This window comes from Pristis pectinata, chromosome 25 (genome assembly GCF_009764475.1).
Source record: "Pristis pectinata isolate sPriPec2 chromosome 25, sPriPec2.1.pri, whole genome shotgun sequence".
Taxonomy (NCBI): Eukaryota; Metazoa; Chordata; class Chondrichthyes; order Rhinopristiformes; family Pristidae; genus Pristis; species Pristis pectinata.
Genome location: NC_067429.1, coordinates 3,224,873 through 3,238,410, shown reverse-complemented (window position 1 = coordinate 3,238,410; position 13,538 = coordinate 3,224,873). Strand labels below are relative to the sequence as shown.

The following is a 13,538-nucleotide window of genomic DNA, read 5'->3' as shown; positions in this document are numbered from 1 at the left end:
AAATGGGAAAGGACAACCGATTAGAGCAATTCGTTTTATAATTGCTATAAACATGCTTTGCATTTGTTTTTAGGCGAAAACGATTCAAGACCACGAGATTGGGGTAAACATTTGTATTTTTTATTGTTTTCCTCAGAGGCAAAATAATCTGTCAATCTCAGAGCCCGCCACCAATCAGCAATTCTTTTCAGGCTTGATGGTGTCCTATACTTGGTCCTTCAGTTAGCTTTTTCTTCAATCTGAGTTCAAGGCACGATGCTCAGGAAATACGTTAGTGTAATAGTTTATGATTAGTGTGTGAAAGAAGCTGATAGAGCATAAATAATGAGTAAAATACGCCAGAGCTAAACTAGAAAGCCATAGCAAAGAGTGCGAAATTGAACATCACCCCGTACCAATTACGTGTAGGACAGAAATGTCCCTACCACTGCGAAAAAAAAACTGTCTTAGGTGCCAAAGGAAGCAATTGTATTAGGATGGAAACACCTTACAAATATTTCATAATTAAAAAATGTTCAACCTTTTCCCAAGCTATTTTAGGTTATCGGATTTTGTTTTATGTAAATCGACGCGCACACCATCGTTTATAACGTAAATTTGTGGACCACAGTAACATTAGTAATTTGGTTTCAGCGCAACTGCTGTCGTTTCTCTCTCCCCCCCCCCCCCCCCCCCCCCCCCCCCCCGCCCTAACATAGATGTATTTGCCCCGATACAATCACAAGTAAATTATCCGTTCCATAGAAACGTACAGGATCGATAAGCATCCCTATCAGGTTAACTGCAAAGTCTAAAGGTGATGCATTTTCTTTGTTTGGGTTTTTAAGTGGTATGCATCTGGTGCATTTATAGGCACTGGATGGATTTGAGCACTGGGTTGTGGTTGTAATTTAAGGGGGAAAGGAACAAAAGGCATTCGCACAAACGCGCGATGGAGTCATAAAGGTGTCAAATGATTATATCGCCGTATTAAACATCTACTTGCAGACACACAGATAAAAGCATTCAGATCTCATACGTTATCATTAACTCTTCCCCATGGTTTCAACCGTCACTAACTGAGATCACTTTGGGCCACAAACCGGCACCCTGTTCCAAAACATGCGACCTAAGCTAGACCAGCACACACATCACCGTCTAATTAAATGCAATACGGGCATAAGGTGAGATCTTAAATTACAGAGTACTATTACTTTCGATGCATCTTCTCCACTTAATAATTGTAAAAATGAACAAAAAACTATAAACTACTATATAATTGGTATCAAGCTTCATAATAACTGGCCTATCCTAGAAAAGGCACAAATAACCATTCAGACCATTCCCAATCCATTTATTGTTATCAGGCCTCCTTCATTTTAAATCGACGCGGTTTGAGTTTTTATGGTTCTCAAATTTGTTAGCCCTCACTGATAAAAGCAAATTAAAAATGTAGGCTGATATCCAATATTTGCAGTACAATTAGGAGAGACATTTCGTAACAAAAAAAGCCTTTGCGCGTTTAATTTGGAAAAAGTACTGCATAGAATAGAACTGTCCTATACACTATTCCTCCTCTCGTTCACAGTGCAATGCGGTAAGTTAATTGAATTGGATATTTTTTTTCATTACATTTATAATTCACAAATTATTACACAATCCGATGACAAAGATAATATAAAACCCTAGTTAATATTTCGTCTCTTGAGGGTTTTTTTTCTGACGACCTACTCCTTTATATTTTAAATATTCTGCTTTTATTCTGTTGCAAGACACGTTGCTGCCAGTTTAAACTTCACACGGAACGCATGCTACATGCAAGCTGACAAAGATTTCGAAAAACATTTTGCTATTTATAGCTTGTGATAATTTACCACGGTAAAACTCGGATTTAAAAGCAGAATTTGAAATAAATAGGGACATAATCTTGGGAGCTATTTGACACATGTAACGTGTCGAATCCACCACCAGAGCCCGCTTCAGACCAAGTTCATAGTCATTATGCGTCTCCTTTCTTACCAGCTTTTCCATTGCACTTAATCTGGCGGAATAGAGACGGAGGAGTCTGTTTGATATCTCCCCAAAATGCTCTACTTATGTACTATCAGAAGTTTCTAAGTGCAGTGTTCATTTATCTCTTCAAAACTCACCCTTTCAGGTTGTATATTTTCCTGCCGAATAATGACATAAATTCATTCAAACAGTGCCGGTGAGAAAAAGAAATACATACTTGAAGAGTTCAAACCCAACTTTCAAGAAATTCCAGTGTCTCAATAAAATCTTTCGATTTCTAAAATATATGCATTGAATAAAGCAGCGCTAAGCTTAAAATCTTCTCGTGGGGGAAACAAAACTGTACAGCAATACTGTCTGAGGATTGTGATGTTGAAAGTGTTCATGGGGGCTTGTTAGTACAGCATTATAGCTAAGGGGTCAAAAAGTGGAGGGTCAAAAGTTTACGTCGTGCGTGACTTGGTGTTGTCTGCCTAGATAGACTCAGTTCGATGTCAATGGTAAAAGGAATGGTCTTGTCTACCGGCTCAGATGAGAAAATGACGCCGAGTTAAGATCTGTAAGTAAGTAAAGCTTAGCAATCGACACAATCTACTGGCTGTGCAAAATAAGACGAACGGAGAGAGAGAAATGGACAGCGAGGGGTTGGAAATGTTAGAAGAAGTGCTAACGGGTGGAGGTGTGTGTGGTGTGTAGAGAGGGTGGGTGGGTGGTGGTGGGGGGGGGGGTGAATGGGGGGGAGGGTTAGCTGCTAACTATCCTGACCGCGACCTGTGCAAAAACAGGGAGGATTAATTGTTTTCTTTTATAGAACACACTGCATAATAACTAGAAATCACCAGATCCTCGATGGAAGGAGTTGCCGTGTATGTTATAATAGATTTCTTAAAAACATAAGGGTTGATGCAAATAATTCTTGCCAGATGCAATCAACTTTTAAAATAATTTGAGAGTCAAGTTCTATGGGGAATGGAAAGGCTTTAGGTGAAATTGGTGACAAAACAAAAGGACGAATAATAGATGCTTTTATACCAGGTCAGAGGACGCAGATGAGTCAAGTATACATTAACAAACTGATGTGAAAATAATTTTTAAAAAGACCGTATACTTTGACGGCATCTTCAAACATATAGAGTCGTGAAATGTGCAGGTGTAAATGTGGAAAGAGGAAGTCAAGTAGAATTAGATAAAGTTTTGCAATCTATTGACGAGTTGCTTGGTTGTGGTATCAAATAACCTAAACTTAGTCCCTAAAAGCTACAGTGTACCTTACAATTAGACTGAACGATAACATAAAGCAAATATTAGTTCTTGCATTTTTCGATATACTTGCTTTAGGGATTCCCTCCCTCTCCCTCTATTACTCGCTATAGATCTCCAGATGAAATTTATCCATTAGTGTCAATCTGTGAAGAATCAGGGAGTTTCGATCAAGTTTTACGAAAGGAAAATGGTTACGTTTTTCAGGCTTCCCATAGATCTTCTATCAAATTTAAAATGAACTCGATGTTAACCTCCTTTAATTACTATTATAATTATCATTAAACGATGCCTATGTCCTATATCACACTAATGCACCATTATTGTAAATGCCACAAAGAATCTACTAGCTACAGTCCGACCATTTAAACAAAGTAAGATATTTAAATATATCTACAAGGCAGCGTGTTTCTCGGCGTTCTGCGCATCGAAAACGTTTAAATATGCTTGCAGTATAGTTGTTCTGTAATAAATCTGCTCAAAATAAATATACAAATATATAAATTTTGAACGCTTGGATAGACAATTTGTGCACCAAACTTATAATATCATTTCCAAATTCTTCTTATTTATGGAGATTGAGGGGAAACTTGAGGCAAAGCAACTTTGCAATCAGGGTCATTTTCCTCAGTATCTTCATTGATCGAAGTAGTTTTATAATACTAGCATAAATCATTGAATATACTGCATGCATTTTGTTTTAGTTTTACAAAGGCAATAGTTATCTTTTCCAATTACCACGGATGCGATTAAACGAATTGCTTTTAATGGAAATTGGCAATGATTAGATTACGTGCATGTGTTATGTAACATTTCTGCATCTTAGAATTTGCATTTATAAATGTTTTCGTGACCTCAGAAAGCCTAATACGGATTTACTGCCAACATGTATTTTTGAAGGAAGCCAATGTTATAATATAAGGATTAAATATTCAATTTAACCTCTGTCAACAATGCAACACTTTTTCTAATGACATGTTTTGCACCGGTGAAAACCAGTGACAAAACGTGTTATCTACATTATGTATCATTTTCACCTTATATTACATTACCTTTTGTTTTATTTCCTGAAATTGATCAATCATACGTACCATGTATTTTATACTTGATATCTTCTGATACTCAAATCAGAACGTTTTGGATGTAATACTCACCCCCATGCTGCATCCAGTGCACAACTGAGGGTGTGCAGCACGGTCGAAGCTGCATAATTTCAGATGAGGTATTAAACCAAGACCTCGTATGTTCTGAGGTGGACATTAAACATGCCACGATATTGCTCTAAAGAAAATCAGGTGAGATCTACCTGGCATCCTGGCCAATATATATTCCCTGGTCAACATTACTAGATAAAAATTGATTTTCTGTTTTATTGTAACTAACGAGTCTTCTCCCTCACTCAAGGCAACCCCTCCCCCACAAGAAAATGTCGGCAAGTCACGTTGCTGCTTTGTGGGGAGCTTGCTGTGCCAAAATTGACTTTCTTTTAGATGAAGGCTCAAGGTTCTCGTCTTAATTAAAACATTCACCATATTTTCCACATAAAATTTAAATCTCCACGTTGTATGCCAAGAAAAATGGCGAAATTGGAATATGTCTCAACTAGTTTCTATTTTGGAGTGATTAACGTCTGCCAACGCCGATTTGCTAATTTAACAAAAGACAGAACACTTATCAAGAGAAATGCAGAAGAAATGAAATACAATTTGAATGTATTTGGATTTAAGTTCATCGAAATATTTGTCGACGTTTGCCTGGAGGGGGTTGTGTCGAATGAGTGGTGCACTCCTTAGTTTTAATTAGAAAGTCCTCTGACGTGTTAAAACAATAGTTTTCAAGAAACTAAATTAATTCGCTGTTATACACATGTACACTCATACAATGTGAGATGTGTTGGAACTTTTTATTTGATTGCTGCCTTATCTATAGATATTACCCTTGGGCTAATTCAGTGTAATGTTATATGGAATATGCAACTGTAAAATCGTGTACATTTCGTATTCATACAAACTAAACGTGCGCAAGAAAACAGATGTATTAATTACTTTTGTTATTCAAATTGGAAACTGCGCATGTAGCAGCCAGTGGTAGACAAGAAATGTGACTTTTATAATAAATATTTGACGCTAATGAAATCACAAAACATGTTATGCTTGAGAAAATTTTCAGCGCCTTAATGCTGGTTTGGGTAAACTCCTGCCTTGCTATTTTTCTCAAACGTAATGACCTGAGCAAAATTCAATATGACTGAGAGACCTATCCATACTATAGAACTTGTAGAGGGGGAGAGTCCAAGAGCGGGGTGAAACTCAGGTCAAAGCGTCTAACAATATTAAAAATGTACTCGGACGCACGGCACGCCTTAGTGTTTAACAAAGACTGTCAGTGTATGAGATTAATACGAAAACTGAGGGAGAAAACAAAATGTTCACCAGGCCGGTGCTCGACACTTTTTAAAAAGCCGCTAAGCATTTCGAATGGGGGAAAAATGAGTGCTGCTGAAAGCGTTACTCTAACTAGATTGGTATCATTGCAAGAACAGACAAAGGAGAACGAATATGTTTATGTTGAAGTTGGTATTTTCGAACCTCTCAGTTCGATTTTTTTGAAAAACCCCAAACCGATGCGTCCTGTAATGTATAATTTGAGAATATAGAGGAAGAAACACAGAAGGTTTTTGTGTGTGTGTGAGGGTATGTATGTGATTTAACGCAATCGGTAACCTATGCTAGGATGTAGGGGTAACTGTTTAGCCTTGAACTACACCAACAAATATATCTAGGATGGAGGGGTGTGTTGGTGGTGGGGGTGGGGGTGGTGAGTGTGTGTGGGAGGGGGGAATGGTATGAAGAGATAAGTGTGTGGTGGTGCGTTCAAAACAGAATGTCACAATTTAATCTTACAAAATAAATGATCAAAATACGTGGTCTAAACATTGGTAATTCTAAATTACTTGCAAATCATTTAATGGTCACTGGTTTCCAATGATATGAACGACATTAATGCTAATTTTTTTATGGTTGGCGTTGTCGGCGGTATTGCATCATTGGCAGTAGTGAGTGCTTTACTACAGTAAGGTTGAGGCCTGTGATTCACTTCCCCAATGACAGGCCAAAAACAAGAGGGAAAAGGCCTCCCCATCCGCTGCTGTTTGCAATCCTCTGTTTAGGATATCAATCTATAGCAAGATTCCTTGAAATGCAGAGCAGATAGGGGACAGGTAAATATATTCATCTTCCAAACTTCCGAAAATGTCGACATTTTTATTACAGCGGGTTAAACAAAGCACCGGGTTTATCTTTATGGAAAGATCCTTCTGAAAAGCTTATATGCTTAAATTTTTAACTGCAGTCACAGTAAAAAAAATCATAACTGCATGAGCCATGGATGTTCGACAAACATAAATTATTTAAAATTCTATTTCTGTATTTTTAGTATATTGTATAGCTGGGCATCAACAATATCGCGGTTAGACCCGTGTGAAGGAAGTTTTTATTTTAAAGTCAGGAACTCTTTTCATATGCGAAGGGCGCGCCGAGTGAAGTCTTGCATCGTTTTCATGTTTTATTGCTATCATCCGGATTATCAGGTTCTTTGCAACAGTTTGCGTGTCGTAAACAACATTGTCCCTACCCATATAAAAAAATGTTTTGTGTTTAAGTCAATTGGTATTTCTCGGTCGTAAAGAAATTTAGATTGGCATAGTTTTTAATATGTAATTTTATAGACAATTTAAAGTAGTCATTTAGCTTAAAGGGGGAAAATCGCACTATTTGCTATCCTTGAAAAGTACAGAGGTCATTTTAGTTGGCCGTTTAGTTCCCACTACTTGGGCCACATGTTACACAATTATAAATCATCCAAATCCAGCAGTCACGTTTGTTCTCTTGCAAGAATTTATCAAGGGCTGAATACATGGTTTGCCCAATGTCTACTGTAAGATTTATATAGCCACTGGGTGGAAGCTCTTCCATTGCTCTGGTATAAATTATTAAGATTTTGTTTGCCTTTGCGGCTGCAGTAGGCAAACTTTTTTTGAGAAGTCGCACATGTGACTTGGCCTCCTTTCCAACTGTTTGATACAAACGCAAGGGTGTTCACAAATAGCATTGTTCGAAGTTGGCCCTGAGAGGGAATTGTTTGGAGTCTTGCACATAAATTTGTCCAGAATTAACTGTTTGTTTCCACATATTTATACAATTGTACAACTCACATTTCGATGTTCAATATATATATATATATATGTATATATATATAAACTGCATTGCAATCACTGAAAGATAGAACAGAAACGGATCCCCTCTCAAGTTGTGTAGATACATATCCATAACACATATGCATGTACACTTAGTCCAGTAGTATGTGTACATTTACATGGAAGCTCTTGAACGTCCCTGGGCTACAAAAATGATGAAAATATGTCTGTCCTCTATATATACCCTGTAGATCCGAATTTGTGTTGACAAAGTTGTGGTCACAAATTCGTATCTAGGGGAGTATGTAGTCGACACAAACGCTACAACATTCACCCGGAAGACAGAAGAATATGCTTACGTCTAGAATCTTCTTTCTACAAATCGATAATCTATCTATATAAATAAAATCGAGGCAAGTGTTTTATCTACCTGGTTCTGCGGGTGAGATTGCTGCCTGTAATGGCGGGCTGTCTTTTTCCCTTTTTTTTACCCCCTCTTGTTGCAACAATTCTGCATTCGTGTAGTATTGGTTACGTCATTTAAATATGGAATATGTTACCTTTTTCGATAATCCCCCGCATTCTTCCGTTTAGAAATTGTCCGATTTAAATGGTTTGTTATGATTTAGACATTAATCATTTCGGAACGCCACTCATATTACTTGCTGTGTAACCTACAATATATTATAAGGCTATGGTCGTCTTCAATTATTTAATTCCAGGTATTTGTATCTTTTCCCTCAGTTTTATGGCTATCGTTTCAAATAAAATATTAAAGTTATCTGTGTCATATCTTAGTTAATCTCTGAAATTCACAATCACGACGATAGCACAAATGACAGCATGTTGCTGCTTCAGTGCAATATGTTGAACATTTTTAACCTAAGGTAACGAAAGTCATTCAATGTAATAACGAGACAAGCGTGTCTTAACAGCTCCTCCGCATTTTACGATGATGCTTTTAATCGAACGTAGATAACTTCGTTTAGACTTGCGTGCTGTTATCACCTGTACATTTTTTCTTAGTTATAACTGTGCATATTTGGAGGATAGATCGTGCGGAATCGTTTCAGCAAGGAATGTTCTTGGTGAAAATCGCCCGTCTAATGAGCTGCTAAATGTAATTTGTAGATTTTGGTGCCCTGAATTAGTTGATGAATTTTCTATTGATCCAAAGCAGTCCGATTTATCTTTGCCAACCAAGACACCTTCCCCCCTCCCCAACCCTGCAAAGGCGTTAGCAACGCGATTACAAAAGGATTTGCGAGTTACAGACAGGTTCTGAGCATGCAATATCTCACTTTATGCATTTAATAAACTGAATCGATTATTTTATGCAGTGTTGTGGACTAGCAGCAAACCATTGATACACGTAGCATTGACATAATTGGTCGATTTCAAGCGCGTTTAACGGACTTGAAACAGGACAGTCCTATTCGTAAACTTGTTAAGTTTCATGAATTAAAAAAGGCACATATTAAAAATCTGTAATCAGAAACTGTTTCGAGGACAAGCTAAGGAACATTCGGCGTCCAATTCTATTTCCTTATCCGGGAATCGAACGGACCTTATCATTGGCTGCCTGTGTCACATGAGCGCCTAACTTTGTTCACTTGACAGTAAAGTAGGAGGGTTTAGGGAACAGGAAAAAACGGCTGGGTTAGAAAAAATTTTGAGTTATTTTGCATTTCAGATATTAAAGGTCATGAGTTCGTTTTTGATTAACTCTAACTATGTGGACCCTAAATTCCCACCGTGTGAAGAGTATTCACAGAACAATTACCTACCGAGCCATTCTCCGGATTACTATACCCGGGCACGGGAGCCCGGGTTCCAGCATGAGGCGATGTACCCGCGGTCAGCGTACAGCGAGCAGCCCTACTCCTCTTGCAGCAAGCTGCAGGGCTCGGGCGAGCAAGCCGTGGCGCCTAGGGGTCACGTACAATCGCAGATCGGCCTTCAAAACCACTTAACCAAGCATGGCCACCAGTGTGTCTCGGTGACTCCAAGCCCACCGCCCTCTTGCAGCCAGAACTTCAGCAACCAAAACACTCCTTGTTCTAAGGAGCCTGTGGTTTATCCGTGGATGAAGAAATTACATATAAACTCCGGTGAGTCGCTTGCCTGGGCTTTTTACCACCTGAAAGCCCGGAATCTATTCCACCCATTGTAAATAGCTATTCTTTAGATTTACGATCGCCTATCTGGAGGTCAGTAATCACAGCCTCCATAAATTTTTATTGCAGTACAATTGCACTACTGGCCATGTGCCTTTGATGTGTTGTGTCCTAGGCGCTCGGATCTCTTTGAACAGCAGTTAATGATAGCAGTGAAGTTTTACATTTTTCTTACTAATGCTTACTTTAAGTGTTCTAGCGCTATTCCTTGTAAGATTCGTGGTGTTCAGTCAGTTATTTCTGTGTTGTTGCTTTTTGTTCAGTGAACCCTAATTACAAAGGAGGGGAACCCAAACGCTCCCGCACTGCTTACACGAGGCAGCAAGTTCTAGAGCTGGAGAAGGAGTTCCATTTTAATCGGTACCTAACCCGGAGACGCAGGGTGGAAATAGCCCATTCTCTTTGCCTGTCAGAACGACAGATAAAAATATGGTTCCAGAACAGGCGAATGAAATGGAAAAAGGACCACAAGTTGCCAAATACCAAAATCAGGTCTTCTACAGGCTCTTCGTCCTCTGCAAGTCATCAATCGCAAGGAAGCTCTCAGAATCAGGAGCCAAATGGACCATCAGCCACATTATAGCTGCCCTTTTGGGAAAGAAATTGGTAGATGCGCGCAGAAGCATAGGATGTTAACTGAAGGACTTTATTTATAATGGCAAAGTCTAAACTGTAAATACTCTGATTTTGCCAACTTCTCTCATCCCTTCCCCCTCCTGTAATGTTGTAGATTGCAGTTTTCAGTAGAGATTGGCAAAGATGAATCCTCGTTTCATCTTTAATCACGCCAAAGTCTCCCCATTTGTCATGTTTACTTGGTGGTACAAAGGATGAACTCTATGCCTACGATTACCTCGACAGCAAACGAACACTTTAATAAATGAGGCTCCGTTTCATCAACCTGGGATGACAAACAGTCTTTTATTCACACAAAAACAAACTTTGCAGCAAGAATGTTGAAACAGCTCGGCAGGATGACCCTTGTGTTTTTAAGCTTGGAGTCATTTTCCAATGGGGTTTACAAAAAGAAATAATTTGGGTGTTTTCTTTGGAATATTACACTGATATGTACTCCATATCCTCAGATGTTTTGATCCCAAATATATTTCTTTCGGTGCCAATAAAAATGTATGTAGTTGGACTTTAAAAGCAAACGTGTAAAAATCATATGTAGGTATAAATTATGTCAGCAAAGTTATTTAAAGTGATTATTAAAATGTTGCATGTGACTTGTACAGCCAGGATACAATACTCGCCTCTGGCCTCGGTATTAACAGAATGTGCTTTCGCGGGAAAAAAAAGTGGAAAGCTAGTTAGATAGACTGTTTTAACTTCATCACTACCATTTATGACATTCCAAACTATGAAGTTTTAGTAGCTGCATCGTTCGGGCCCACAGGAGTTTGTATTTCGTTAGCAGTCTATGTCCTTGCATTGTTCTATATGTATCGACTCTCATTCAGACCAAAATACGTGTAAATAGTAATAACCTAAATAAATTTTTTCAAGGCCCGTCTTTTCTTTTGTTTATTTTCACCTAGCCTGCTGGGCAAAACCTTGAAGCCATATGACCTGATATCATGACTCTGGCTTTCCTTAATCTCATCTATCTGTGTGAGGTGGCCTATATGATAACAAAGGACATTGACTTAGCATAGAAAAATATCGATGTAGGTACATTTCAAAATAAATACAATGCTTATTCTGACATTGTTAGAGGCCTATGCACCTGCTTGCGGAAATGGTGACATTGCACAACGTTATAATAGTAACTTTGAAAATGGCTGTTTTATGAAGAATCTTAAGTCATGTATGGTCATCTGTCGTTTCTTGATTGCTTTGCTTCGTTACCATGTCTTTTTTTTTATTTTGCAACCTTGTAAGTTAAGCTCTGTTCTGTCATTTATACAGTGCCTCTTAGCATTTTTCCTTTGTGCGTGTGTGTCTGTGTATTAGAAAGGGATTGGACAGTGTAATGGTTCAAGCTTTGACAACCAAATAGATAATCAAGAAGACAAATGACCTCTTTTGTCAGATGAAGCTCCGTATTAATTTTAATTTTCTTTCGTATAACACATTGCATATGCAATCTGGGGTCTGAAAATACAGCACATACCAAAAGAAAACCTAACTGGAATATATATCAAGGTACAACACAATGTTCTATATTAAAATGAGCCATTTGGGTGATTCAAGACCTCGGCTCACTGATGCACGTGTTTTGCTTCAGACCTGCAATTTAACAAATTCTGTTACAAAGCTGCATATTGCAGTCACTACTGCAGGCTGCGATAATCCTATCCTGCCCCCACCTCATTCCGCAAAATTATTTCTTTCAAACGCAACCTGCAAAGCATCATTGACCTGAACACATTACAATATGTCCTTTTCTAATTAATGTTCATAGACTGTGTTTTGTATCATACAAACCTGATGTAAAATGGAATTCGCACATCCAATTGTAGCAAAAGAAATAACAAGAAAAAAAAAGTTCGATTTAAAAAGAACACATTTTGCCTTGGGAGACAGCGGCAGGATTTACAATCTGTCGTTTATATGAGAAAATCCTCACTAACCAATGTATATGTGTTTTGTGTTTCCCCTTCCCCGGGGGTCCCAAGAAACTGAAGCGTTCTGAAATGTAATCTTTCCAAATGTAATATTTTCGGGGAGGTACACAGTTTTGAAGTACGTTGCGGATTAATTACTATAGTTAATAATATAAGAATTATTCATTGAATCTCAGCAAGAGCTGTTCTGCTTTCTCTATTCATAGACACTGATAACAGGCAAGCCAGTCCTACACCCTCCGCCTGACTGCTGCCAACGGCTTTGAATGCAAGCTATACAACTAAAGTTCACAGGCATTATTTGTACGCAGAGAGGTTCTAAAAATGCGAGAATTAACTTGAAATCATTAATCACTGCTTTCTTTAAATACTTCTCCCATTGTTGCTCAACAGCAAATCTGGATGACTCGTCCCAGGGAAAAGTGGTGCGCGTCCAGGAGGGTACTTTAGAAATATAGGCAGAGCGTTGAATTTCTCAGTTACATCGGAAGATTCCCTCTCAAGCATGATTAAAAATCGAGAAAATGTTCAGATCTGGAAAATGGAAAATAGCGAAACGAAAGGTAACGCCAAACAAACTCGATTAATTTCGTCACTTCGAAGTGCTTTGTTGTCCCTTTGACAGTTAGTTGTGAACGTTGTTTGCTGTGTGCGTCTTGGAATATGTAGTAAATACGTCGACCAAATAATCTGCTTGTATAGTTGGTGTTATGTTGTTTATCTCTCTGTGGTGTTTTAAACATATATGAATCTTATGGAATAAAATCAGCACATTGGTTGGTCAGTAGGGCGGCCGAAAGGGTTCACGGAAAGGACAACTTTTCTATCCGATTAGCTGTTTTTATACTAGCAGTCTGACCCCTGAAACCCTTGACCTTTAAGACATGACTCTGTTCTATCTGAACATTCTCAATGCTAAAGGATAAAAAAAACCACTAGGGTTACCCCTCGTTCACTCGACATAAAATCTGCGCTGCGTCGCTAGAAAGTGGCCGTTTAGTAAGGATTGTCTTGTGTGCAGTTGCTTTCATCTTGTATGAACGTTTGTCTTCAAATCCCTCTGTTTTAATATTCAATGATGGGTAAGTGCAGGTTGTGGAATGACGTTTATTGCACTTTACAATCACATTTAAGGATGATCTCCAAGAATCCTCAATGGAATGAATAATGGTCCTTTGCTCTGGGCGCGCTTCTCCTCTATTGAAGATTCAGCAACATTCAATATAGACCAGGCCTGCATTTTTAAATTTTGCTTGTGTATTAGCTATAGAAACAGGATACCAGTCTGGCTTAACTTCTCTGACTTTTAATGTTGTTTGCTTAGGGACAGAGAGAGAGAGAGAG

The 13,538-nt window shown here is 38.4% G+C and overlaps 2 protein-coding genes across 4 annotated transcripts in view; both read left to right on the top strand.

Annotated features, from left to right (window-relative positions):
• Positions 1-92: 92 nt before the first annotated feature.
• The window catches only part of LOC127583075 (homeobox protein Hox-B3a-like), a 32,299-nt gene continuing 18,853 nt past the window's right edge, over positions 93-13,538 (top strand). The window contains exons 1-2 of one of the 3 annotated variants that reach the window (XM_052038813.1): positions 93-103; positions 12,588-12,757. The gene's annotated coding sequence lies outside the window, so the exon portion shown is untranslated. Of the gene's footprint in view, positions 104-2,525; positions 2,552-9,445; positions 9,559-12,587; positions 12,758-13,538 lie in introns of those variants that run through there. The other 2 variants (XM_052038812.1, XM_052038811.1) reach the window with 2 other exon arrangements.
• On the top strand, positions 9,099-11,123 carry hoxb4a (homeobox B4a). The gene is made up of 2 exons (XM_052038816.1): positions 9,099-9,558; positions 9,888-11,123. Exons 1-2 carry the CDS (start codon positions 9,153-9,155, stop codon positions 10,205-10,207), a joined length of 726 nt encoding a protein of 241 aa, XP_051894776.1. The 5' UTR covers positions 9,099-9,152; the 3' UTR covers positions 10,208-11,123.

What these genes read in the sequence shown, in the direction of transcription:
- hoxb4a (XM_052038816.1), top strand. Translation starts at nt 9,153, where the DNA reads ATGAGTTCGTTTTTGATTAACTCTAACTATGTGGACCCTAAATTCCCA. An exon ending in GAAATTACATATAAACTCCG is followed by an intron (nt 9,559 to 9,887) that starts GTGAGTCGCTTG and finishes CTTTTTGTTCAG; the next exon opens with TGAACCCTAATTACAAAGGA.